This window comes from Dromaius novaehollandiae, chromosome 8 (genome assembly GCF_036370855.1).
Source record: "Dromaius novaehollandiae isolate bDroNov1 chromosome 8, bDroNov1.hap1, whole genome shotgun sequence".
Taxonomy (NCBI): Eukaryota; Metazoa; Chordata; class Aves; order Casuariiformes; family Dromaiidae; genus Dromaius; species Dromaius novaehollandiae.
This window is the reverse complement of record NC_088105.1, coordinates 38,487,592-38,511,764: the sequence shown is the minus strand read 5'-3', so window position 1 is coordinate 38,511,764 and position 24,173 is coordinate 38,487,592. Positions and strand designations below refer to the sequence as shown.

The window sequence follows — 24,173 nt, the reverse complement described above, 5'->3', positions numbered from 1 at the left end:
GGATACAAAAGAAAAGCTGACAAGCAGAAAGTCAACATCACCACTTAGATACCTCCAAGGTGAATGTTTAAGGGGAGTTAAAAGCTTTGATCTTTCAACAGTCACTTGGGAAGCTTTTGTAGATACTTCCAAACCAGGTGATCAAATTCACTATCAGTTTGTTGATTCCCACGTTCCAGAACAAGGATATTGTAGTGCAATTCTGCAGGGCTGGGAATGTATATCAGTGTATCATCAGTTTGTAAGGCACGTATGTGACAAAGAATAAGAACAGTGACCTGGCTTTAGCTTTTGCCTGTAATTCTGGGAAAGCGACATGGCCTCGGACCACATGCTCTATCTGAAAAAGAGGAAAGCAACATTATTGGAATGAATACATCTTAAAAAGTCAGTCCCAGAAAAGGGTAATGCAGCATTATGACTTCTAAAGGACAGGAGAGCTTCTAAAATACTCACCAGGTGTTGAGTCCTAGCCCAAGTAAAGCCAAAGACAAAACTCCCACTTACATTACTGGATTCAGAATTTGGCTTAAAAACAGTAAGAAAAAACAATGCTACACCAAAAATAAGCAAAACACTAAGCATATAGCTCCTCCGTCAGAAGAGTAAGCTGAAAGAAGGATTTTTGCCTGTCCAACAATATCTAAGCGCATGTCCACTAACCCCTCCCATTCTCTTGCATGGATACCTACATTGGAATTCCACCAGGAACGTCTTCCTGGCCCAAACCCCTACATCTTTCTGTATCACTGATAAAATAAAATGTCAGATGTGCTGTCATCCTAATACATGCTCAGTATGTTCACTGCAGGAAACAAAATATTTGCCCTGACAAGTGATTATTGCTACAAAAAAAAGCCCAGTATAAACTCTGTCTATATTAAATTTACTAAATTTATCAGTCAGTTCTACCATCAGTCACAAAACAAAGCGTCATGTAGGATCACAGACAGTAACTGAGCAGTTTTTGTGTCCTCTGGCTAATACCCCATCAGAGGTGACAGTAAAAATAAGGAGGCAAAACTAGAGGTACTCAAAAACATTGAATATATTTGGCAACACCTACTGGCAGCAAGCCACATTTGGTATTTAATTTTTAACAGTGTGAGTCTGGGCCTTAACGGTGTAGTAAAACTTATATAACAAGGCATGCACAAATGAATATAGCAAGAAAACATAATGCATGCTTGTTACCTCTGAGATTTGTATCTAGACAAGACTCAAGCACATATATGCATTAGAAACAAAGCTCTGGATTGAATTTTGTAATCTTAAATAATCTCTTTGGAAAATACTTAATAGGAAGAGCTTATAAATTCAGAAATAAATCTATAAACAAATATCATATACATATGTGGGCTATGAAAACACTGTACACAAAAATATTACAGCACTTATGAAGTTACATATGTAACATCTTGAATTCAAGGAATGGCCAAATGTGACTTGCATCCTAGAACTTCTTTTCTGCTCCCATCAGCTATTCTTTATTTTACAGTTATGTAATGCCATCCTTTGTCTCTATTACGCAATATCTTTCTTCCCATACCTCCTGAAAATCCAACACAAAAGCCCAGCTAACAGACAAATGAACAAACTTTTTCAAAACAAGCAGAGTCACTAGTAATTTGCACTTAGTCTGGACCTATTTTCAAAATCCAACAGATCTTTTTCATAGCCGTATCAACAGAAGTTTAATCAGACATTTCTAAGGAGAATCTGTTTTGCTTCTAAAGAATTCAACAGACTCCTCAAACTTCATGAAAAAAATTCACCTTTGGGCATAGACCAAGCAATGAAAAGAATTCCCCCAAATGTCCTCTTGTTTTCAGAAAACCAAAAGTATGAGAGAGCAGGATCTGAAAATGACTACCACTTTAAAATTACAACAATGATGGATGCAACCTATCCTCCACACACCAGTGTGCACATACGCTGTTTCTTCTTATGGCTTCCCATGTGTTTTGTGTACATATAACCTCAAGAAGACCACATGAAATATTCTAAGAATGTTTTAATAAGACAGCTTCCCCAATATACCTAATAGTATTTATTGCTGACTTTTGCTATGGGTCCTAACAAGAACATATATTTTTCCAGCAATTTCTTAAATGACCCAGGAACATCTTGTTCTCTGGTACTAGGATGGAATCCAAATATCTGTAATTACTGAAAAGCAATTTTTTTAATTGCCTTTCTGAAATGCCCTAGCTCTCACAGCACGTGTTAAGTGTGGAACCATCCTGAGCTAGCCAACAGAAAACACTGATCTGCTGCATCCTTTCTAGAGCTTAGTAAGTGTCTCCATCCACTTTGGATTAAGCACATAGAGACTTCTCCTCTCAAAAGCGTTCTTACAAAAAAATGCACAAGATTTTCTATTCTTCTTTTATAGTGGTATCATCACGAGCAGAAACTAACTTTTTCTTGTGGTTGTAACCACTGCCCATAAAATGGGACACTTTGGTTCTAGCCCCATCTTGGCCCAAGGAATTTAAGACCTACACATCCCAACTGTTGGGAGAGTGCTTTAGCCACGAGGCTAAGGACAGGCCGGAGATGGGATCAGAAGCAGAGGCTGCAGGAGAGGAAGAGAGATGACTGTCCCACTGAAGCAGACAGGAAGGTAAGATTCACGTGGCCAAGGACGGAGCACAGGAAGGAGCACCAATTCGTAACTCCGTGGTTAGGGTGTGTCTGGGCTTCCTGTTCCAGGATTATTTCTGTTTCTCATTAGGTGATTATTTCGTATGGAATGCATAAATGCAGTGATGCCCAAATCTACTATTTCCTGGACAAGTGCTCCGACCGCTAAGCTTTTAAAAAGGTGGGTGGTGCTATGTCTGAGTAAGACAGCAATTATGCCTGCAATTTGTGAAAGGCCTAACCCACCTGCCTGTTTGGTGAGCTTACAGAGGATACCTGCAGGACTGGGCCTGCACCTTGTAGGTGCTGAACCTCAGCACGAGCCCGGCAACCCACTGCTCAGGGCAGGGCAGCCCCGTGTTCAAACAGACTGAGCAGGGAGACACATGGGCTTTCAGAGTTAAGCAGCCACTGAAGTCTTGGTCACACTTTTGGATCCAAGCACCTAAAGTCTGCCTAAATACTGTTTTATACACCTACTCTTTCTTTAAATTTGCTTTAAGCATTTTTGTTCTGAGTGCCTTACTGTAGCTAAGGAAAATCAGCTTTAGAGGATCCAGTCTTTTTTTATTTGTATTGATAAATTAAATTAATCTAATATAGTCAGTCTCTTTGCACTCAAAGAAATAACTGACATGACAACATATTCAGTCTCTATCTAGACAGGATAACATACTAATGTCTTGCTATTCTGTGCACAGTATGCCTTTCACTTATTTAAGCCCATCAACGAGCACCATTCTTCCATATATTGCAAAGTATCTATATATTTTTATATCAAAGTCTGTCTCAGCCTCCTACTAAAGTACAGAAAGAATGCCTATTCACTTGCACAACAGTAACAACAACAACAATAATAATAGGTAGACATGCCCTTGGTGCTCTGCCTCATCTATAATCCCCTCTCAGTATGAAAAGGAACAGACTGTACAGGACATAATGAACAAGTAACTGCTGCTTTCCACAGGATGACTTCTCCCACGATCTTATGAAGATGTTTCAGGCAGAGCTCTGGTTGAACTGTCAGTGAAGCTACCCCCAATGACAGCAGTCACGACAGGCCTGCCTTCCTGGAGTCTATTTGCGTCTCCAAACACTTACCAGTTTTCCTGTAGCGCTTTGACCTCCTTCATTCAACCAAAATCCAGGCACCATAGCAGAGAAGTAAGGTCCCCAAACACCAGGCACAAAAATGGGCGTTTCACTTACCTGGAAAAGTAAGAGAAAGCTCTAGTGAATCAAACTGCCTGTCAAACTAGGTACTTCACAACTCATGTTTGGCAGCTATCAGAATCCAGTACTGAAAACAACTGCTGCTTCTCCATTGGAGCTACCTGCATGAATGGAGATGTACGGGTGGAGATTTACCATAAGGAGAACGTGGAGAAATACGTCCCTCCACTCCCATCATTTTCAGATTACGTGACACAGCTGCAGCTACTGGTTGCACAACTTGTTATCCCCCTACCCTCCTCAGAGAACAGCTGGATCTGGCCATGTGGAAGAGTAAGGACTTTCAGGGATAGAAGCTGTATTTCATATGGAGAGAGAAACTGCCCTGTTCCTCCCAAAAAACCACCTTAATTTAAACGAACATTTGGAGGAAGTGATCTGAGTTCTGTCAGAGGGCTTAAACCCCCGACACCTGCGGTGGAGCCCCGAGCTCCCGGTGTTCTGCACAGCGCTGGCGGGGGACTTAGGTGCCTTGGGTGGAAGCTGCAAACGTGGGCTGGGTGAAAGGGGATTTTCTTGTGTCAGTTAACAGGAAACACTCGCCTGGGTAAACTTTCGACCCTGCCCCTTACTTGGGCTTAGCCCTACACAAAACACTTCTCCCTTCCCACCTGTGAACCCTTTTGTGAGGGTGGGTAGCGAAGCACTCTCTTTCAGAAACTGTACTGTATTCTAGCGCTTGCATACAGATATACCACCCACATATAGAGTGATGTCCTGCTTCTATGCAATATTTTAGTGGTTAGACCACTCAGGATGTGGGAGACACTGGTTCATTTCCTTTCCCTGCTTCAGAAGTTGCAAATTACTAGTTTATAAGGGTGGAGGGTATTCTTCTTTCGTCCTATTAAAGCTGTTTCACTTTCCCTGGTCTAGACAGATTCTCGTTGAGAAAGATAGCATAAGGAGGTATGATATCTAGTCCGGCAAATAAGGGAGGTATGATATCTAGTCCAGCAAATAAGGCACGGAATGGGGTGGGTAATGGCAGGGAGGAACCTGGGTCCCAGTACTTGCTACAAAGCCTATTTGTGTGTTCGCACTGGTTGAATACATTAATAATTCTTGCAGCAGAGGCTGGAGAAGACAGGTCACCTACTCCTGCAGGCAGGCTACCTAGCTTCTGTTTGAAGCATGATTCATGTCTTCCAGGACTAAGCAGCTTGATACATTCAAGGTATACACATCCATGATTTTCCACGGAAAGGTGTATGGCAGTGCAGTCCTACACTGCCACATGATGCATGAATACACTTCCCACTAGCCAATGATAATGGGAAGGCTAGATCTGCAGCTGTTGTTCTCTAGAAGGTGAGAAGCACTCCAAGAGGAGGAAACAAGATTTCTGTAACAACATTAGTCTATGTATTTTCAAGATAGGGACTCCTGGAAGGTTGGTGTGGATTTATATTTCCTCAGCAAAAATAAGGTTCTCCGTCAACAAGACAATTTTTTTTTTTTTTTTGTATTTAGATGTCGCTCTTCATGAGCAAAATCCTAGACCCACTGAGATTGCTTCAGGTTTGCTATTGATTTCAATAAGGCCAGGACTTCACCTCAAAATTGTTTTCATGAGTAATAACTAAAAATCCAAGCTCTGTTCTTGTTCAACTGAATGCACGCTCTCCCTATATTTAAACAGGCCAAACTTTTAGCGTTTTTGCTATCAACTAGGGAATATGCTCTAAGACACAGTTTACTGGCATTTGTGCATCACACATGTTTAGTAAATAAACCAGCAGGGAGGTTTCTGCACAAACAATAGTCTGCTGAAGCCATCAACTTACATTGCAGCTGATTCTTGTCAGGAACATGAAGTTAAGTAGGAAAACAAAGCAACAAAAACTGTTTTCTCAAAATACATCACTACAGTTTCAAGCAATCCTGATTTCTCTTAGGAATACATCTAACGAGTAAGAGAATCTTGCTCAATTCTCCTCTATCAGCTTTAATGTGCTGACTTACTTTCACTAAAGATGTTTGCGTGCATGCACATGCGTCTGTGTGTCTGCGTAAGACTTTGGCCGACTAAACCCATTAAAGAGCAAGAGTAGCTGCACTGAATTTAAAAGGCATTTATGACTCCAAGTGGACAAAGCTGCGTCAAAAACATTGCAAAGACATTTGTTTTTGTTTTGTTTTCTCTTAAAACTACAAATTAATATATTTTTGAGTTTTCAACACCTCTATGAGGCAAGCCTTCTTTCATCATTTTAATAACAAAAAGCAGTACAACAGAAAGTATTGATTAAATGCTCCTAAAATTTAAAAACTTAAAATAACCTGAATTCTAGACCAATGCTGCAGCACTGACCTTACTGAGGACACAGTAGTAAGCCAAGATTCCCACTTAGTACCTGCTCCAAGGTGGTGATGGAAGTGGGAAAACAAGCCACGTCCCATCTCATTCCTTTCCTCTAGTTATGGACGAACACGCATGTCCCTAAAGGTGGGAAGGGACACTTCGGGCAGGATGGGCCTGCATTTTTGAAGTCTCATCTCAAAATATTTTCAATGCAGCAAAGTTTGCAGTACTCTGTACTCTATTATGATCTGTGATTGAAGAGTCTAGTTATGCCATATGTATCAAGCTTAAAAGCACTGAGCTATGCTCAACTGCTAAGTAGTCTGAAGAGACCAGATAGACTAAAGATACTAAAGATACAATGCCCTCTGACTAAAATGCTTTATGAATGCATGGAAAGTTCTAAACATCAACAAGAACAATACAGTTTTAAAACATTTTCTTATGTCATTACTCCACTATTCTCCAAATTGTCCTGTATCTGTACTAACACTCAAAGGCGTAGACTGATTAAAAGACCAAACTCTCCCTGGAGCCAGTACTTCTGGCTCAGTATTTTGGACACCCACAGGAATTTGCCAGGACAGGATATTTCCATGCTGCCTCTTATCAAGTTACACCGAAACTTTCCTATCATCTTACCACTGAAGTACCATTTGCACACATTCCAGCAAACTTTCAACACATAAACAGCGCAAACAAGGGAGTTATCTCCACATTTATGAATACAGCCAGGGGGGTACTAGATAATCTTTTTTTCTGCTGTGGGAACTCTCAGTTGGAATAAAGAATACTGGTGATCATGCTGGGCTGGGACAGTATATGGGATCATCATATTTCCTATTTCCCTCTTCCACTTAAAAAGTTTAATTCGCTTTTTACAGACTCAAAGGCATGTAACTTAACTGCAAATTCTGATGTGTGTGGAAAGCGAGAAAAGCGGGAAGTAACAAACTCCCCAAAATGGGCACTCATTTTTTGCGAAGCAGCAAGGTGAACTCTCTTCCACAGATGTATGTAAAAGAGATAGCAAATGGTTTCCATTTCTGGTCCTTGAAATAATGTGGATGATGCTTAAGTTCTTCAACCTATGCAGCAGCTGGCATTTGTATTTTCATAATCAAAATTTATCCTCAAATCCTGTTTGACTACACGTATCACTCAGTCCCTCCAGAACACGTGACTAGACGTAAGTGTGAGACTGGAGAAATGGTGCAAGGTTTGCTGCAGAACCCAGAAGATAAGCGCTCTTTGCCACACTCAGAGTTATTTTTGTTACACTACTACCACATCCTTTTCATAGCTTTCTATTGCCTTCAGACATTCTTATGATGATATAGATGGATCAATGCACTATCACTACTTTCTTTGCCATTAATGAAGCTTAAGAAAATCCTTATCTTTTTAGCAAAAAAACAACATCTGTTTTAGGTTTATGGGCAGTTGATTTTTATTTTTAAAGCAAGTAAGAGATGTCATCCTTCCTTGAAAGCTGAAATAAATATTCAAAGGGAGCATCAGATTTTCTGCCTTCTGTTTAACTTAAATTCATCCTCTAACATACTCTTATTGTGAGGCACATTAACATTGATTATTTTTTACATATCGAGAAATTGAAGCACAAAGAGGGTAAAGTTACACACCTCATCTGCAGAGGGAGTCAATGTTAGAATGCTCTCTGCACAATAACTATTGCAACAGGTATTTGAAGATGGGAGACAAGAAGAATTTGAATCATTTCACATTTTGAGTTGTAACAAGCATCTACAAATAGTTAAGTTAAACATATTCACACAGACTACTGTCTCGTCTATGATGTTTACTTATAAAAGTATTATACTCTTTGAAGAGCAAATCCACCACGTGGTGTTCTAGCTGTGGATGGGGAAGAATTATTTCGTGCGGGAAAATGTCACCTTTCCACGTCTCCCCAACATGCACATTCCTACATGCGTTCATCAGAAGGGAGAAAAAAGTTCAAAATCTCCTGAAAGGGAGAAGAAGGGGGGAAAAAAGTTCTATCTGGGAAGATTTAACCTCAGTGTGTGCTCTATAAAAGATCGTTCTAATATGTAAGATATGTAAACATTATAGAGCAATCAGAAACAAATTAAAAGACGAATTCAGTTTAACAGTATTCAGCTGTGGTGCAAATGCCAGAAGGCACTTTTTGTTATGAATAGATCATTTGGATGAGTTACAGACCAGATTTCAACCCTGGCATGTGCTAGGAAAATCAATGTCAAACTATTTAAGATCAGAAGGTATCAGCAGCACATCTGGCAGCCCACAGAAATGAAAAATGGCTTTAAAATATATAATGCTATATAGAACTAAGTTCTAGTACGAAAGGATCTGCTTAAATGGCACTAATAGGAGTTCTGAATGTATTTAGTTTAGTTTAGTCTTTCCCACTTTGCTCTCCCTCTAAAACAAGAACAGACAAAAACAATCTGCCTCTATTGCAGAAGTTTATGCGGAAAAAAGCTCTGCTTACCAATTATAGTTGTAGGATAGCTTACAACTAAATGTAAGTGAATCAAAGGCATCAGTACCTTTAAGCCAAACTAAATTCAGTTTTCAGGACTGGTACAAGGAACAGCAAAGAACACAGACCTTCAAAGAGGAGAAGCACCTAGGTATACAGCCATTCCACAGAGTAAGTCACAACTGAAGATTTATTTTACTTAGCTTTGTCTTGCTAGTCTAGCCATAATGATCGGGCACATGCTTGTGTTTCCTCTTCAGTTTTATGTATATATTACAGTAATCAGAGACAAGATAAAACAAAACAGGCCACACTGTTGAGAGCAGTTTTATGGAAGCATGCATTCCAACAGAATTTTCTCCCTTAGTTGACACCATCTGTTGCTGGTGTAGACTTACACAAATCCCTACAGTAACACTATTTGAGAACTTGGCTATCACCTGAGAAGCAAATCTTTGTATTAATAGGATATACTGCTATATATGCATCTTCTTCCATTTTATTTCTGCATCCTAACATTGGGCATCTGATATCTGGCAGCATTCTAGCATTCTCTATAAACTTGCAGTACGTCTTACACAAAATCAATTTTCAGTGGAACTGTTCTTCACTTTTTTTTTTTTTTTTTAAACAAAAAAGCAAAATTAAGCCTTCATTCTACTGTCAGAACTTTTTTAGAATAACCATTTGTTAATGAGAAGCTAGGTCAGAAAATTTGTCTGAAAATAGTTTCACTTATGAGCTTCTATAGTCAGCTACTCCTTTTAGGCTATGGCATGTATGAAAAAAGACCTAAGATACTAATGAAGGGAAGGGAGGGAAGGGAAAGAAAGCAGGAATAGCATGGTATCAGTCAGCAACTAATAAATGCTCTTTACAGTTCAGGACTTTGATCACTGACAAGTCAAATACTTTCATTAACTTCCTTGCTGACTTTCAGCTTTCAAACTTCGTGACTGACTGTGGGTTGAGAATACTGGTATTTATTAAATTCAAGGGGTTTACAGTGATGTGTAAAATCCTGTATTAAGAAAATGGTATCATTTCACTTTTGCTGACAGATGGGCCTTATATAGCTACTTGACCACAACTTTCTGACAAAGAATGAAAGAGGTTCATAAAAAGGAGAGAATTCAAAGGGAAACCCAAGAATGTTTCATTTCTAGGTTTCTGGTTCGAACATGGGTCATAGTAGTAGCTACTGAATGTATGAATTACTAACAGCACTTTCTGATGGCATATATATTAACTGGGTGGAGCGGTGGCACACAATCGTATTCTCAGTGGACAGATGCTTACTCCAAAATTGCCATCCTGGCATTAATGCTCAAGCACTAAATGGGTTTAAAACTAACCATTCCCGTAATTCTGTAGGCAATTCACTACGTTAAGATTATGGTGACTGCAGTTCTCTTCTTAAAACATGTTAATTATTAGCAGTAATTACATATTAAACACAAAACAGCACTCGAGCTTTAGCCTGATGCAAAAGGCATTTAGAAAAATACGATCTTCGCGCACAAAAAGTAAACTACAGAACAAAAGGGAAATTAAAATGCACTAATATTCCAGTTCTTATGGGTCATATGCTACCAAAGATTTGTTTGATTATATTTTAAACCTATGTCCTCTGGCCATCACTGGTTGGCTGTGTAGCTGCATAACTTGTGGCGGCAAGTCACATAGCTCTCTTCTCTGTGACAGGCTGGCATTCTCTGGGCCATCCACAGAGTCGCTCTGCAATGATATTAAGATACGAGGCCACAAACATTTGTGCATCCAACTAACTTATTCCACTGAAGGCATGGAAGTTACTTGAGTGAAGACAAAGTAAAGATAGAACAGGGTCTTCAGTCTGAACTCATCTGACCACATAACAATTTGGGGAATCTGTTTACATACAATTTAAGAATTCTGGCTTATGTGGTGAAAAGACTTTCATAAATGCCTTGCTGAACATGGAATCCACCACTTGTTGTCAAGGCTATGTCACGGGTTTACCAAACCCAGAGACCTGGAAGATTACTAAAGCTTAGTGACTCTCATTTAATTAGGAGAATGGTAACAGAAGGAATGAAAGCAAAACAAAATTGTCCAACTATGTCTATCTGAGGTTGTGCAATGGAAAAATACTCAAAGACATCAGGCAACATTTTTGCAGTATAAGGTATTGTTTCTGACTGTGGAACCAGCCAAGGTTAAAAGAGACAGCCAGAGAGATATACATCATTCAAAGGGGAAAGCCATGAATCAGAATCAAAGGTTTCTGGGCACTGCCAGTAGCTCAGACTTATGGCCAGAGAATGACCTGTGGTAGGAAAACTGAAACAGAAACATGTATTCAGTATTATTTTTTGCTCAAATTTGTTTCTTTTGTTTTGGATGTAGTAAAGACATGTTTTTATGTCACCCACGTCCGCGCACTGCTTTTAGCATCACACAGAGGTAACTGCAAATGGTGAGTGCTCACAGGCCTGGCGTTCTGGCAGAAGCACATGTGCCCATTTAGCTCATAGAGCCTGAGGCGATTGGCCCGAGCGGTCTCAGGGAACAGTCTACACCCAGGAAATGGAACAGAGAGGACAAGGAAAAGACAATGATATTGCTTATTTACATGCTGTGAAAATATTAAGAACGTGGGTCCAACATATTTCAATCCACCTTACTTTACAGCAGGTTAGCAAGGCTCCAAGTGCCACAAACCAGCAAAGGACATGTGTGACAATATTAAAACACCCTCTGCACCTTTTTGATTTGGCTTATTCTCACCTTGATAAACATCACACACCTGTGGGACAAAATCCAACAGCTTACAACCACAACACACTTAAATGAAAATTATCAGAATTAGAAACATACAGATAGTATTCATCAAAAGGCAGGCTGGGATCTCAAATTTCTGATGATGGTGATTTGGAGCTAGTATTCTAGTACAAGCCCTGCTTTAATTATTACCTGGACAAAACTTTCAGTACAACCTACAAGTAGGAGAAGCAGATGAATTCTCAGGGACTAATGTTAGTAATTATTCTGAATAGCAACCCTTATGAGAAAAGCAGCAAAATGTTACTGACATGCATGCAGAGCTATTTCTAATTTTCTAAATTTTCCATGAAGCGTTAACAGGTCTGCAAACTGTAGACCAAACAAGGTATGTGATTTATGCCCAGTAAAGAAACCACAATCCTCAGGCAACTTGATTGCCTCATCTCTGAAAATATTTCAGGTGAGTTATGAGATGGGATTATATACTGCACATCCTGGCTTTATATCTAACAAGAATTAATTAGAGGAAAGTTTGACTGAGATTATTATTAAACATTTCCACTGCAAGATCTTTACTGAAAGCTAAATACGGAAAGGTATTTTAACACTTTTGAACTCTTATGATTTTTAACGAAAGACTATTTTGAATGACAGTAATATTAGTTACTCAACCCGTACTTAGTTTGTATTTATGGGTGCAGAGACCAAGAGAAAGTCAACTGGACCAGTGCTTCCAGTCTTGGGAGCCAAAACCTCAACTTGTGCGAACTAGCATATTACCATTGACTTCTGTGGAGCTATGCTGATTTACACCATCTGAAGATCTGGGCTAACATTTGTATTTAGACACGTAAGCGAGCACGCTGCTTTTCAAAGGAGACAGAGAGACATGTTTCCTATTGATTTCTGGCTCAGGAACTTTAGAACACAAAGCCAGATATTTAGGTATTCAAACAAAGACTTGGGCACCTACCCTTAGGAAGCAAGTCAGCCCTGGTTTTTGAGTGTCTATAGTTAGGAATGTCAGCCCATGCTAGTGAGAGACACCTCTTCGAATATGGGACAGTAGATACTTAGACACAAAAGAAGAAAGGAATCTATCAGCTTCTGAATGCTCATGTTCTTCTTTTCCTAAAAGCAGGGAACAAGAATACCAGAAAACCACTCCTGCAGTCAGGGCTTTGCCTAAAAGACCACCACCACACTAGCCCCTAATGCGTGCTTTAAAAATTGAGAACTGGATATGACTACTACACCTGCTCCTCCTTCTAGCGGGATCGCTACATCCTCAAATGTATATTGCTTTAAAACTAATCCATCAATGGAAACTGTAAGGCAGGGCCTTGGGGGTTCCACCACACACACAGCCATAGGAAACTGGTTCTAGAAATAGTTAAACGCATCAACTAAAATGATGCTTAAAACTGATTACAAACATATTTAATTGTTCAAATTTAGCAAAAAACACCTGTTTTATTCAGCTGCATTTTATTACAGCTTTTTTAAATGCAACAGATCAGGTCCTTGCCCAGAGCAGGGAACGCAAGAGGTCACAAGCGGCACTTGCATAAGCGGCTTTTCTGCCACAGGAAGACAGAAGTTGCATTTCTGAGGAAACCTTCCGCTAATGGATGCTGCGGGGCTAAAATAATTCACTGTACTCCTTAATAGAGTAACAGACTCCTCTGCAAGGTAGCCCAATTTTAGATAACAGCAGCCAGGTCCAATTTCTTCATCTGAGCTGACTGTATTTTATACCTTCTTCAACACACTTCACCAGGTTTCAGCCAATAGTTAAGTACGATACCAGCATGTCTTAGGGTACAACGCATAAATAAATTATTATGGATGAAACTAGGAGGTCAGTTGCCCTGCAAAAGCCACCTCGACTTGTCATCTCCTTGTGGTGTACCATGTGACAAATCCCAGGGACCTCGCACATCCCACAGGAAACCAGGGCCAAGAGTGTTACTGCAGAGTCGCTGACATGGTGCAAATACACACTCTAGATTACCCACTTAATTTTTTCATGTGCCCATACTCTTATTACTTATATACAAAAAGTACTGTATGCTTCTGCTGATTTTACAATTATTTCTTTTCTAATATTAATCTTATGAAAGAAGCTTGAAAAGACTCTTCAGAGCACTGTCAAATATTAACCAGCACAGTCAGATAGAATAATTTTTGTTCATACACATAAAATTTTGCCATTTTTCTGAGGAGAAAACACAGTGTAAGAATGGTTCCTACCTTTCCTACTATAAACTTTTGACTTTCTCTCTTTCTGCTGGAAAACTCCAAATTCAAAAGCAGAATATAAAAACTGGAAAAATGAAAATGATATTGGAAGCACAATGTTTTCCCCCCTTGTTATTTATATAATAAAGGTGAAATGCTAATAAAACATAATTTCTCTACCAGAAAAAAGTACTTTTATAAATCTCCTTTTCAGCCAAGGAAAGGTATCAGTCAAAAAAAAAAAACCAACAAAAACAAAAAAACCCACCAAAATGCACCCAATTTTCAGAATGAAATATATGCTATACATAATATGAAATCAAATAGGGTGAGCATGTATTTTGTGCCAGATTTTATTCTCACTCTATGTTGCCTACCTGACTGGAGCACGGCAAGTCAGCTGTAAGAAAGCCAAGCTTGTCTCACTGCATTTAGGAGCGCATTAAACCTTCCCAATGATGTATTTTCTCCTCACAAGGATAGAACAAAAACAGAACAGATGCTCCAATTCTAAAACGATACTGAAATCCAAACAACATATGAAATTTAGCTACTGAACTTTCACAAGGCTACCAGTAATATAAATGTGCTGTTTACGCCCCTCTTTCCCAACACATCTGTCCTTGCAGGTAGCTTGTGTTAAAAGCACAGGAGCCAGCCTGTATTTTCTCTCTCCCTCTGCGCCATAATAAAGGAGCTATGAGGAGGATTACAGACTTCCACAAACACATTGTGATCTGTGACCCACAATTTAAAAGCCAGACCATGCTGCTGCCAAACAGAAAAAAAAAAAAAAAAAAAAAGTGCAGGGGAGCATTAAGAGGTGCAACGCATCTCTCAGCCGCCTCATCTAATCTTTACCCAGGAGCGCTTTGGCCACGGAAGCTCAGAGGGCTGTGTTTGAATAGGTTCCTGAAGGCCTGTGTCAGTTGTTTGCTGGAAGTTGCCAATGGTCTGCAAAAGATGGGAACTGTAACGGGCCACTGGTGTTTGGTAGTTGGCTACTGAGAAGCACATGCTAGAAGAAGAGCATGGCTTAATGGTATCTGAATCAGGAGTTAAATTATGTACCTTCCTAACTGTAGCCACTTCATGAGACGGACAGAGGAAAAAAATCAGTGCTCTGGAATACACACAGTTTCTCATACTTGAGATCCAGAGAGAGCTGGCAGATTTCTGCCAGCCATCTCCTGCTGGGTCAGTGATGGCTTTACTGATCTACTGACAGCAGCAAACTCCCACATTTGAATTCATGTGGCTAGTCCACCCATGAGGCACTAAAAAACTCCAAATCATTTATAGGAGTCAGGATGGAAGAGGATAGCAGGTTGGCATTAAGTAGCTCTTCCACCTTGGAAGCTGGATCCTGAGATTCCTGTTCTAAAGAGGCAAGGCCTGAATGCTATTCAGGAAAAACTCTCGTACTGAAACCAATGGACAGAAAAGATGCGCAGTAACAGACCAAAGGGGCAGAAGAGGATTTCTGAGGTCAAGGGGCCAGGGAGGCTGCTTGTGAACCAACAGATGATCTTCCAAAGAGATCTCATCAACTCAAAAGGCGCCAGAGGGATAGATGTACCTAGAACTGATACTGCTTGCTTTATGGAAAGAAGAGTCTTATGAGGAAAAGGCTGTTCATTGGCACGCTGGACTCAAGAACTGAAAACTGGCCCCAGGGAAAGGCTGAAGCCAGCAAGTCAAATAGCCTCCTGGTCTGTACAAGCAGAGATTGGTTTCAGATGAACAGTTAGATCATTCAGTGTCATACATTAGATAGGTCACCAGAAGATCACAATGGGAGCAGAAAGACATCTGAGCACAGCATCTGCCTCCAGAGCTCTCTCTGGCCTTGCTCTTCTCAGACACACAGAAAACAGTGCTGATGTCCTCAACAGAGGATTTGCACCCGTGTAACTTTTTTTCTTTGGGTGTGAGGTTAACCTTTAGTATTTATTTCAGGAAGCAAACTTGGAGCTAAGCCTGGATCAAACGTTTCAGCTCTGGAAGAAGGTAAAATTAAGAATGAATTCATGGGTAGTTCACTGAAATCATTCCATACTCATTCAGCTTTCAGTTCCAAATCATCACTTCCATTTGCCTAAATCAGAGAGGCAAGAACTTCAAATAACTTACCAAGAACCCTGATCCAATGCGCAGCTTTGAAACAAAACCTTAGAACTAGATGAATTTTGACTGTTCTAGGCTTGAACATCCATATACATTTAATTCTGCCTTCTACCAGTATTCACTTTAATACTAAGCATATTTTTTGTTTTGGCTTGGGAAAGTATACAATAGACACACAGTGGCCTTTTCTTTTTATTACCAATGGCCAAAGTTTCTTTAAAAAATTGGCAAAAAAGAGCTTTAATCTGTTAAACGGTTTTCAGGATCCAAAACAGAAAAAAAAAGCCCACATTCCTAATGGATTCAGAAGCTTTTTACTAAGCACTTAAGCACTAGCAGTTCTGCATTGATTTATTTTATTGTTTTATTTAGTGAAATGCCTGGTACAGATATACAGATTAACCTTTTTTTCCTCATATTTACTATGTCGCCTTCCTTGAAATGGGAACTACAGCTATTTTGATAAATGGACTAAAAGGTTGTCTGGTTACACGATAGCTTCTACTTTTGTCCTCTGCTGAAACGCTATTATGTACTCTTCCACAGCAATGCTGCTCCATGACTCACAGCAGATACTTCTGTGCCTCTCACAACAATAGCTCACTGGGGATACAGAGCCTCAAATGAGCTACAACAATTTATACCACCCATTTATTTTTACTTCTCTTCCAATGATAGATATTCACTGTCACAAAATGCCAGTCTATGCGAAGATTATAAATCTTCCAGCACAGACGAGTAACTACAGGCCATTTTAAAAACACAATTTATAACACTACGGTTTCCTGGTAGGGCAAGTTAAATTCCTGAAAGATCATCATAATATAAACGAACTCTTCTCAACATTTCAAAAAAATGGTCAAACCAAAGAACCATATAGCCCACAAACCTGTCACTAACAGTGGCCAGTAACAAATGATAAAGATGTAAAGGGAAGAGTATAAGAACAGGGCAAGCACACAATAATTCGTCCCAAGAATATTCTCCCAGTCTCCAGTGAGCTGAGGTTCCAGCAAGCTCCTATTCTCACTTCCAATTAACAAAAGAGACCAAGTCTTCATAACTGTCTAACATTGTAAATAAATTTTTCATGAACATTAGCAATCACTGGGTAAGAAACTCCGTTAGCACATTTAAAAGAAATTTACTTTACTTGTAGATTAACAAAATTTTTTAAAAGAACATCAGAGTTTTTGAACTGTCTGAGTGCTATTCCTTTAAATCAGAGCTGTTCTACTCCAGTTCTCATTCCTAAACAAACACACCACAGATACCCCTTGCAGCACTATCTTTTTATGAGTCTAGTGAGGCCTCTGCTGATCCGAAAGGTTAGGAAATGTGCACATGGAACAGCTGTGCCAACAATACCGGTAAATCCTGAAGCATATCACCACATACAAAGCAACTCCAATCCCAAATACTACTTAAAAGAAAAATCAATTTACATTATCTTTTCAATCCAGTCAAACAGCCAAATTCTTGGTGTAGTCCAAGGCAGGCCCAGTCCTTGTCATTGTGACCAGAGGACAGCAGTGCGACATGATGGGCCAGCAAAGGAGCACAGGTTCTCCACAGAAAAACTGACCCTTTTCCAACGAGCTCCAATGGGCAGAAGTATCAAATTGTAGGACTGTAGGAAGATGGGGCTACCTGTCTCATATCCTTCCCTGGAGACTGTATCATAAGACCTTTGTTGTCTCTTAGTAAGTATTTTCATGATTATCTCTAACATGCAAGTTAAGCAGGCCAATCCCCAATATCCCTGTCCAGTCAACTCACCGTATCAGGTAGTGACAATCCTGAAGAACTCAGACCTTAGTAGCTGATGTTGTGACAGAAATTTAAGGGAAGGGTGGGAAAAAAAATCTCAGATGTGGCATTTAAACAGGTAGGTCAACTTTTTTCCACTGAGGTACTGTTCCTTATTTCACCATTTATGGGGAAAAATAATTCTGCAAAAGGTGCAGTAACCAACAGAAAATATCAAGGAAAAACAATGTTTTCAAATGGGGTCTGGTTTACCTTATCTACTCAGCATGCCCTTCCCATGTACCTTAAGACTCCTCTTCTTTAATTATTGCATAATATAGTCCATTTGAGAGATTTATTTTTCTTTTTCACCGTTAGTATTCCCTTATTAGTGAAGGCCACTACCACCCACAGTATCTTACTTACGGGTAAAATAAAACTTCTTTTGCATTCCCCCTGAGTTACTGGAAGCAAATTTACATTATATGGGATATGCCACCGCACACTGTTTTAAACATGCTTTTATTTGAATAACTAAATGGGTAAATCCTGAAAACCTTACTTGGTGTTTATTCAGCCCTTACTTACCGAGACAAACTCCCAAGGACAGAGTAAACATTGCGAGAGGACCTCAGGCCTTCACCCACAGTTATAAACAATGAGCTGAACGTAAATTGTGATTCCCAAGTGACATCGGAAAAAAGCAGCAGCTAATGCTTCTCCTCGCTTTGCTTCCAGAGCGACTGTATGAAAAGAGACTTACTTTCTCCCTAATAAACTTTGCCCCAACTAAAATTTCCCCCCACCCACCGTTGGAGCAGCAACAGGAAACTTAAATGAAGAACAACTGCTTCATCAGAGGCCGAATAAAACAAGGGCAGGGAGGGAAGCAAGCCTTAGTAAGAAATCTACTGCCCAAATACTGATGAAGTTTGCCTGACTGGGGTGTGGATTTGTTGCCGTTTAGAAAAGAAAAAAGAAATTTGGAAATACTGTGGCATATATACCACCTTGACCCAAGCAATCCTTGAATACCTAGCACTCACATATCACACTTCCATTACCAACATCTCTGCACTGCTTCAGTTCGATTCCCATTTTGCAAGTCAGTGAATTAAGGAAAGGCAACAATCTGACAGAACCATATAGCAAGCCAGCAAAATTAAACAAAATTTATGATGTTAGCCCCAAATTCCACACTACTCATTGCAAATAATGTTACTTCCAAAATTTTAAATGTAACACCAAACAATTAAGTTGCTTTTCATATAATTATTTTACTCTCTTGAAAATTCTATTTAATTGTTTCAGGGCCCAGAAACATGCCAATTGATGATGGAGGACCATCATAATTGATGACTGAGGACTTCTCTTATAATCACACATTTCATTTGTATTCTAGTCCCTCCTTCACAGTTCAGGTAAGTTCTTCTAAGAAAAGGGTTAACATAAGCAAAAGACATCGCCAGTCCTTTCTGTTCTCTATGAGATCTAGACACACAGAATAAGCAGTCTATTTAACGAATTCATGCTTACTCACAAAAACAGCGTAAAACAAGGCAACTGGAGAGACCTTGCATTATACATAAATATACTCATAATCTGAGAGAAATCCTACATGTAGTTCTCCTAGGAACAAAACACTCCGATAAGGAGCTTGGGCTTGACTGAGACTGTGGGCTTCAGGCTGATGCATTCTTCCGGGTCTGGAGAGGAGGAATCAGAACTGGCTAGTTTGAAACGTTGATGAGATGTTATACCTGTCAAATTTGGTATCATCACTTTGAAGAATATACAAAAGGAAACAAAGGAAAATTTTCTGTTACAATGGAGGGCCACTGCCAATTATAGGCTATAGTGAACAAAGATAGGAATAACAAGATATAAAGAGTGAATTAGAATTAAGTTACTCTATCCTGTCTCCTACAGTCGAGTGATGCTATGGTGTCTGCACATCAATGAAGCAACAAAATTCTCAAATATTTCTTGCTATGGAATTCAGAATACAGCAGCATTTTCCTTTCATTCTCTCCTTCCTCTACCAGAGCAAACAAAAGCCCCAAACCCTATCAAAATATACAAGCGTCATAAGAAATAAAGGTGCAATGGTACTAGCCTCTAGAGCTAGATCTCCTAACAGATAACCTTCAATTCCACAGTATTTTAAGTAGAGAAAAAGAGAGGTCCAACCACATTGGGGGGATTGCAACACAACAACGAGGCAGCAGTTGGCATTCAGAACCATGTGCAACTGAACAGAAAACTGGTATTTCTGCAGGACCCAAGGAGGAAACCCAGCTTCAAAATCATTCACATACAAGTCACCAAGCAACAGCAGAATATCACGTTTACAAGTTGTCCTGAAAATACAAAGATATCTGCTGCCCAAATCAGGCAGCAGAATATTTCTGGCCACCAGACTGGACAAATCTTACTAGTCTCAACCTAAGTAGATGAGGCGAGTCTCTCTTGCTCACCCTTTCTACGGCAAAATGTGGGATAAGGGGTGAGGAATGGGAGAGGAGCCCTACTAGCAGTCACATCTAGAGGCAGCCCAAAATAAGCTTTTATATCCATCATTTTATATCCATTGTGCTTACATCAAATAGAATAGAAAACCCCAGGAAGGAAAAAAACACGTCTCTAGGTTATGCATTTGTTTACCATACAACGCAATAAAGTATTGCCTGTAGTGTGTAAAAGCTGTCATTTTAGAACACACAAGAGCCTTGCATACTTAAACATACAAGCCAAAATTTGTCATTCAGATGTCATACACTTCCAAAGCACTGGACAGGTGCAGTTTGTAAATTTAAAGACGTTACAGTTAAAAAATCAACTAACTTACAAAGTGCCTCAGTCTCCCACCTAATAAAACAAGAGTAACACTTCCTGCTCTCTTATCCCATTCATTCATCGTTGCAAAGAACCCTGAGACCACCAGACAGAAGACACTGCAGAAAGGCTTAGAATAATAAATCAGACACCCTAATATATGGCTGTGTCACACAGGGTAGTTTGCAGTTAACCGCAGTATGAAAATCACTGTGTCTGTTGGAATTTTCGAAGCAAGCGTTTTCACTGATATCAGTGAGACTTCTGTAGAATATCAGTCTTCGTATAGTCTCCAAGCAGAATATTTTTCAAAGCAATCACTCTATCCACATCTATTCTGTAGGTCTTTTAACTCAAATGATCTAGTCACAAAAAGGAAGGAGAGTTGACTGCACACTTCTTTGCAAACGTTATTAAGCATTATCTACTGCACATACAATACAGTGATCGTACGGCTTTTAGCAACATTCCCGTGAACAGGTAGATTACCAGCAAAGCAATGGGATGTGAAACTTAGATTTCTATGACAGGCATACATTAAATAGGAACCTCCCATTCTCCCAGTTACCAAGGCACACCTGAGCTTTGAATTATGTCAGGCCAGGAATAAAGGACTCTTGCTCATAACAAAAACTTTTAATAACTCATTTACTGAGAAAGCCTTCGTTTCATCTCTGCCAAGCTTTAGGAAAGGCTGGGAGGCAAGCAGAAATAAACATTACACAGACTCACCACTGCTGGCTCTAAAGTAAACTCTCCAACTTCCTATTTACATTTCAAGATCTTAAGCTTTGTGGTTTACTAGTTCTGTAAGTAAGTGTTTTGGGTTTCGGAGGCTGCCTGCACATGATCTCCACCACTACTGAAGTCTGCCTAGCTTTTATTAATATAATAAGGAGGTCAGAAAAGCAACAATCTTCTATATACCCTGCTAGCAAAAATACTTTACTTCACGCCTTTTAAAAATAAAACAAAGCACACTATGGCATATTAATGCCAGAGAGGGGGATATTACAATTCTGTTTGTTTCTTTTTTAAACCAAGGATGCAAGAACACAGAATGAGAAAGTCTCATTAAAAAATGGGTGTGGAGGACTTGTTTGAGGGATGAGCAGGAGAAGGCAGCATTTCTATAGAAACGCAAGCCTTCCAAGGCCACAGGCTGAAAAGGCACCTAAATAGGTTCTGTGACCTTTTCCTTAGCGGACTGTGTCCAGTAAGGACAGGCAACCTGTAACAGAGTCGTGAAGTAAATGTGGTTTTCATTTCATGCAGCACTGAATGTAAAACATCTTCATTAGCTGGGAAGTCAGCACTGTGACTGCTGCCAAATGCATATATAAGCCAGCAGAGCTGAACTGAATGAGGACAGAGTAAGGGAGAGGTTCTGTGGTACTAATTTATTTCTCTCATTTGAAAGACACTAGCTCTGTGATTCATATGTGGAGAACAGGCCTTTCAGAAGAGAAGAATATTAAAAAAGCAAGAGGGCAGGGGATTATCCATTTCATAAAGTTTGCACAGATCATTTAAAAAAACTCGTTTAGGCTACCTTAGTTTACATAGTTTAGCTTTTGTTTTTATTTTTTTTCCTAGCGTATTCCTCCCTTTTCTCCTCACTCTCCTTACCCTCCCAAGCCCAGCCCCTTTCCTCTGGTCAGAAGAAGGACAAATTGCTGCCTTTGCTAAACCCTGGGCCACAGCCAGTTGGCACTCGGAGTCGTTGCCCAGGGCTTCAGGCCCTGTCCCCTCGGAGACTGCACGTTTCATGTCGGGGATGCATGTGCAGCAGTGACTAACAGCGCGAGGCTGAAGTGCTGCACGCAGTCCTCCGACTCATCCTCCAGAAACTCACTGCCTAGTGCCATCCAACTGGATTAAATATAGCTGGCAAAGCAAGTACCAGGCTATTTTGTCCCGGCAAGTTTTCCCTTCTCACAGATGATTTCAAGCAGCTGAGGAGTCCCTCTGTAGTAATTACTCAAAAGTCTGCTGCTTTAACAACGTGGCATGTTCTGAAGAGGAGACTCTCGTATCAGAGCCAAAATATACTGAATCCACTTGCTGGTCTGGCTCCCACTGAGATTACAGAGATCAGGCTATGAGAACACTTTGAGCCAGCATGTCTCTGCAGTCTCCACTCCAGGATGTACTGCAAAGGACACGTACTGTGCATGCTTTGGGGGTGGAAACGTGCTTTACACTCTATTTGTGTGAACAAAGCTGGCAGCTTGGGCGGATATTGTGGAGCAAAGAAGCTCTATTGTGTTTGCCAGTCATCACGAGAATCAAATGAACAAATTTAGAATAAGCAGATCAGGCTGAAGTTCCCTTAGCAGAAACAGGCAAAGACTAGTCAGGCTTGGTAAAACAGAGCATGGGATATTCTTTCTAAAATAATCCATAGTGAACACTGGGACAGCAAAACTAACTGCCCATTTTGTTATTCACGCAGTTGTTCCGTCTCTGTCTCTTAGATCATGTAGTGAATTTGATGAGACAGAAATAAATTACTTGTGCCTCTTCAATTTTACAACTTTCAAACCACATGCACATCAGCACAAGGAGAAAAAAAGAATTGTGCACCAGGTCAGGTGAGTCAGTTCCCAAGGACAACAGTCACAAGAATACTAAAGCAGATGAAAAGAGACTCCATCTAAACCAGAAAAGATTCCCTGACCATCCCAACTAGGAAGTTTTCCCTACAGAAAGCTGATCAAGGAGAAGGAATGACTAAAGCAGCACACAGACCACATCACCAAATGAGGGGGGGCAGGGGGAACAGACATCCTGAATAGAAGGGAACACATACCTTGTATATTTGGGACTCAAACTGCTAGCAAATTTAGACACACACCCCTTGCCTCAGTAAGCTGAAATCAGGCCAAACAATGTTCCCACTAGAAGCTGCTCTGACTACTTCCTTCAGCTGTGAATCCAAAAAGGTGTTAGGGCAAGAATGACAAATATTTTTATCATGGAACAACTGTTCTGGGACAAGTGGAAAGCAGAACACTGATCTCTAACCGAGCCTAGCGCACCACAAAATAAGTAGTAATGAGAGTTTAAATATATATATATGTATTTTATATATGTTATTAATTATTTTATATATATATGTTATCATTTATATATATATATAAAAAATATATAATGAACAAGGCTATTTTGTGTGGTGCTCTCCTACTTTACCTTTATTCAATACACATAAAAGAGCACGTGTCCTGTATACATTCAGGATTAGTACAGACCCCATATTTCAGACAACAATGGGTGCTGGGAAAGAAGAACCCTGCTCTCCCTCACAATGGACTTAACCTCGCAGCTCTGCATGCATGTCCCTCCCTGACCCCCACAAAAGCCCCAATCTCAGCCCTAGTGACTCCACAACCCTCAGCATCCGTGGTGTTCCCACTCCAGAGCTGTTCAGTTCTGCTTACCATTTTAAATTACCACAAATTCCTTTCAAAACCTGTGGCTACCAAAAACAATTGCAGAAAGGTGACCAAAGCCAGACAGGTCACGCTGCACTTCACAATCTTGTCCCAGAGCCCCTAAACCTCCGTTGCCCCCACACAGCCTCTCATGCGCCCCACCAAGCTTCTGCACCAGAGCCCCAAACCTTCTCTAGCACCCCCACCTTCTTTCCTTCCCTCTCTCCCCTTCACAGCTTTTGCTGGCTTTGGGGTCCTTGGCTATAATCCCACATCACTGCCTCTAGCACTGCAGCCCAATGCTCCCTTTCGTCCCGGCATCCCCTTGCACTCAGCCTTCTCACTGGAC

The 24,173-nt window shown here is 40.2% G+C and overlaps 1 protein-coding gene across 10 annotated transcripts in view; it reads right to left on the bottom strand.

Moving 5' to 3' along the window:
* FGGY (FGGY carbohydrate kinase domain containing) overlaps positions 1–24,173 on the bottom strand; it is a 153,534-nt gene that overhangs the window by 46,262 nt on the left and 83,099 nt on the right. For all 10 annotated transcript variants that reach the window (XM_026105120.2, XM_064516265.1, XM_026105110.2 and 7 more), the window contains 2 exons: positions 3,748–3,855; positions 279–340 (listed from right to left, as the gene is read on the bottom strand). In XM_026105120.2, the coding sequence (XP_025960905.2) occupies positions 279–340; positions 3,748–3,855 (170 nt within the window). The remainder of the gene's footprint in view (positions 1–278; positions 341–3,747; positions 3,856–24,173) is intronic.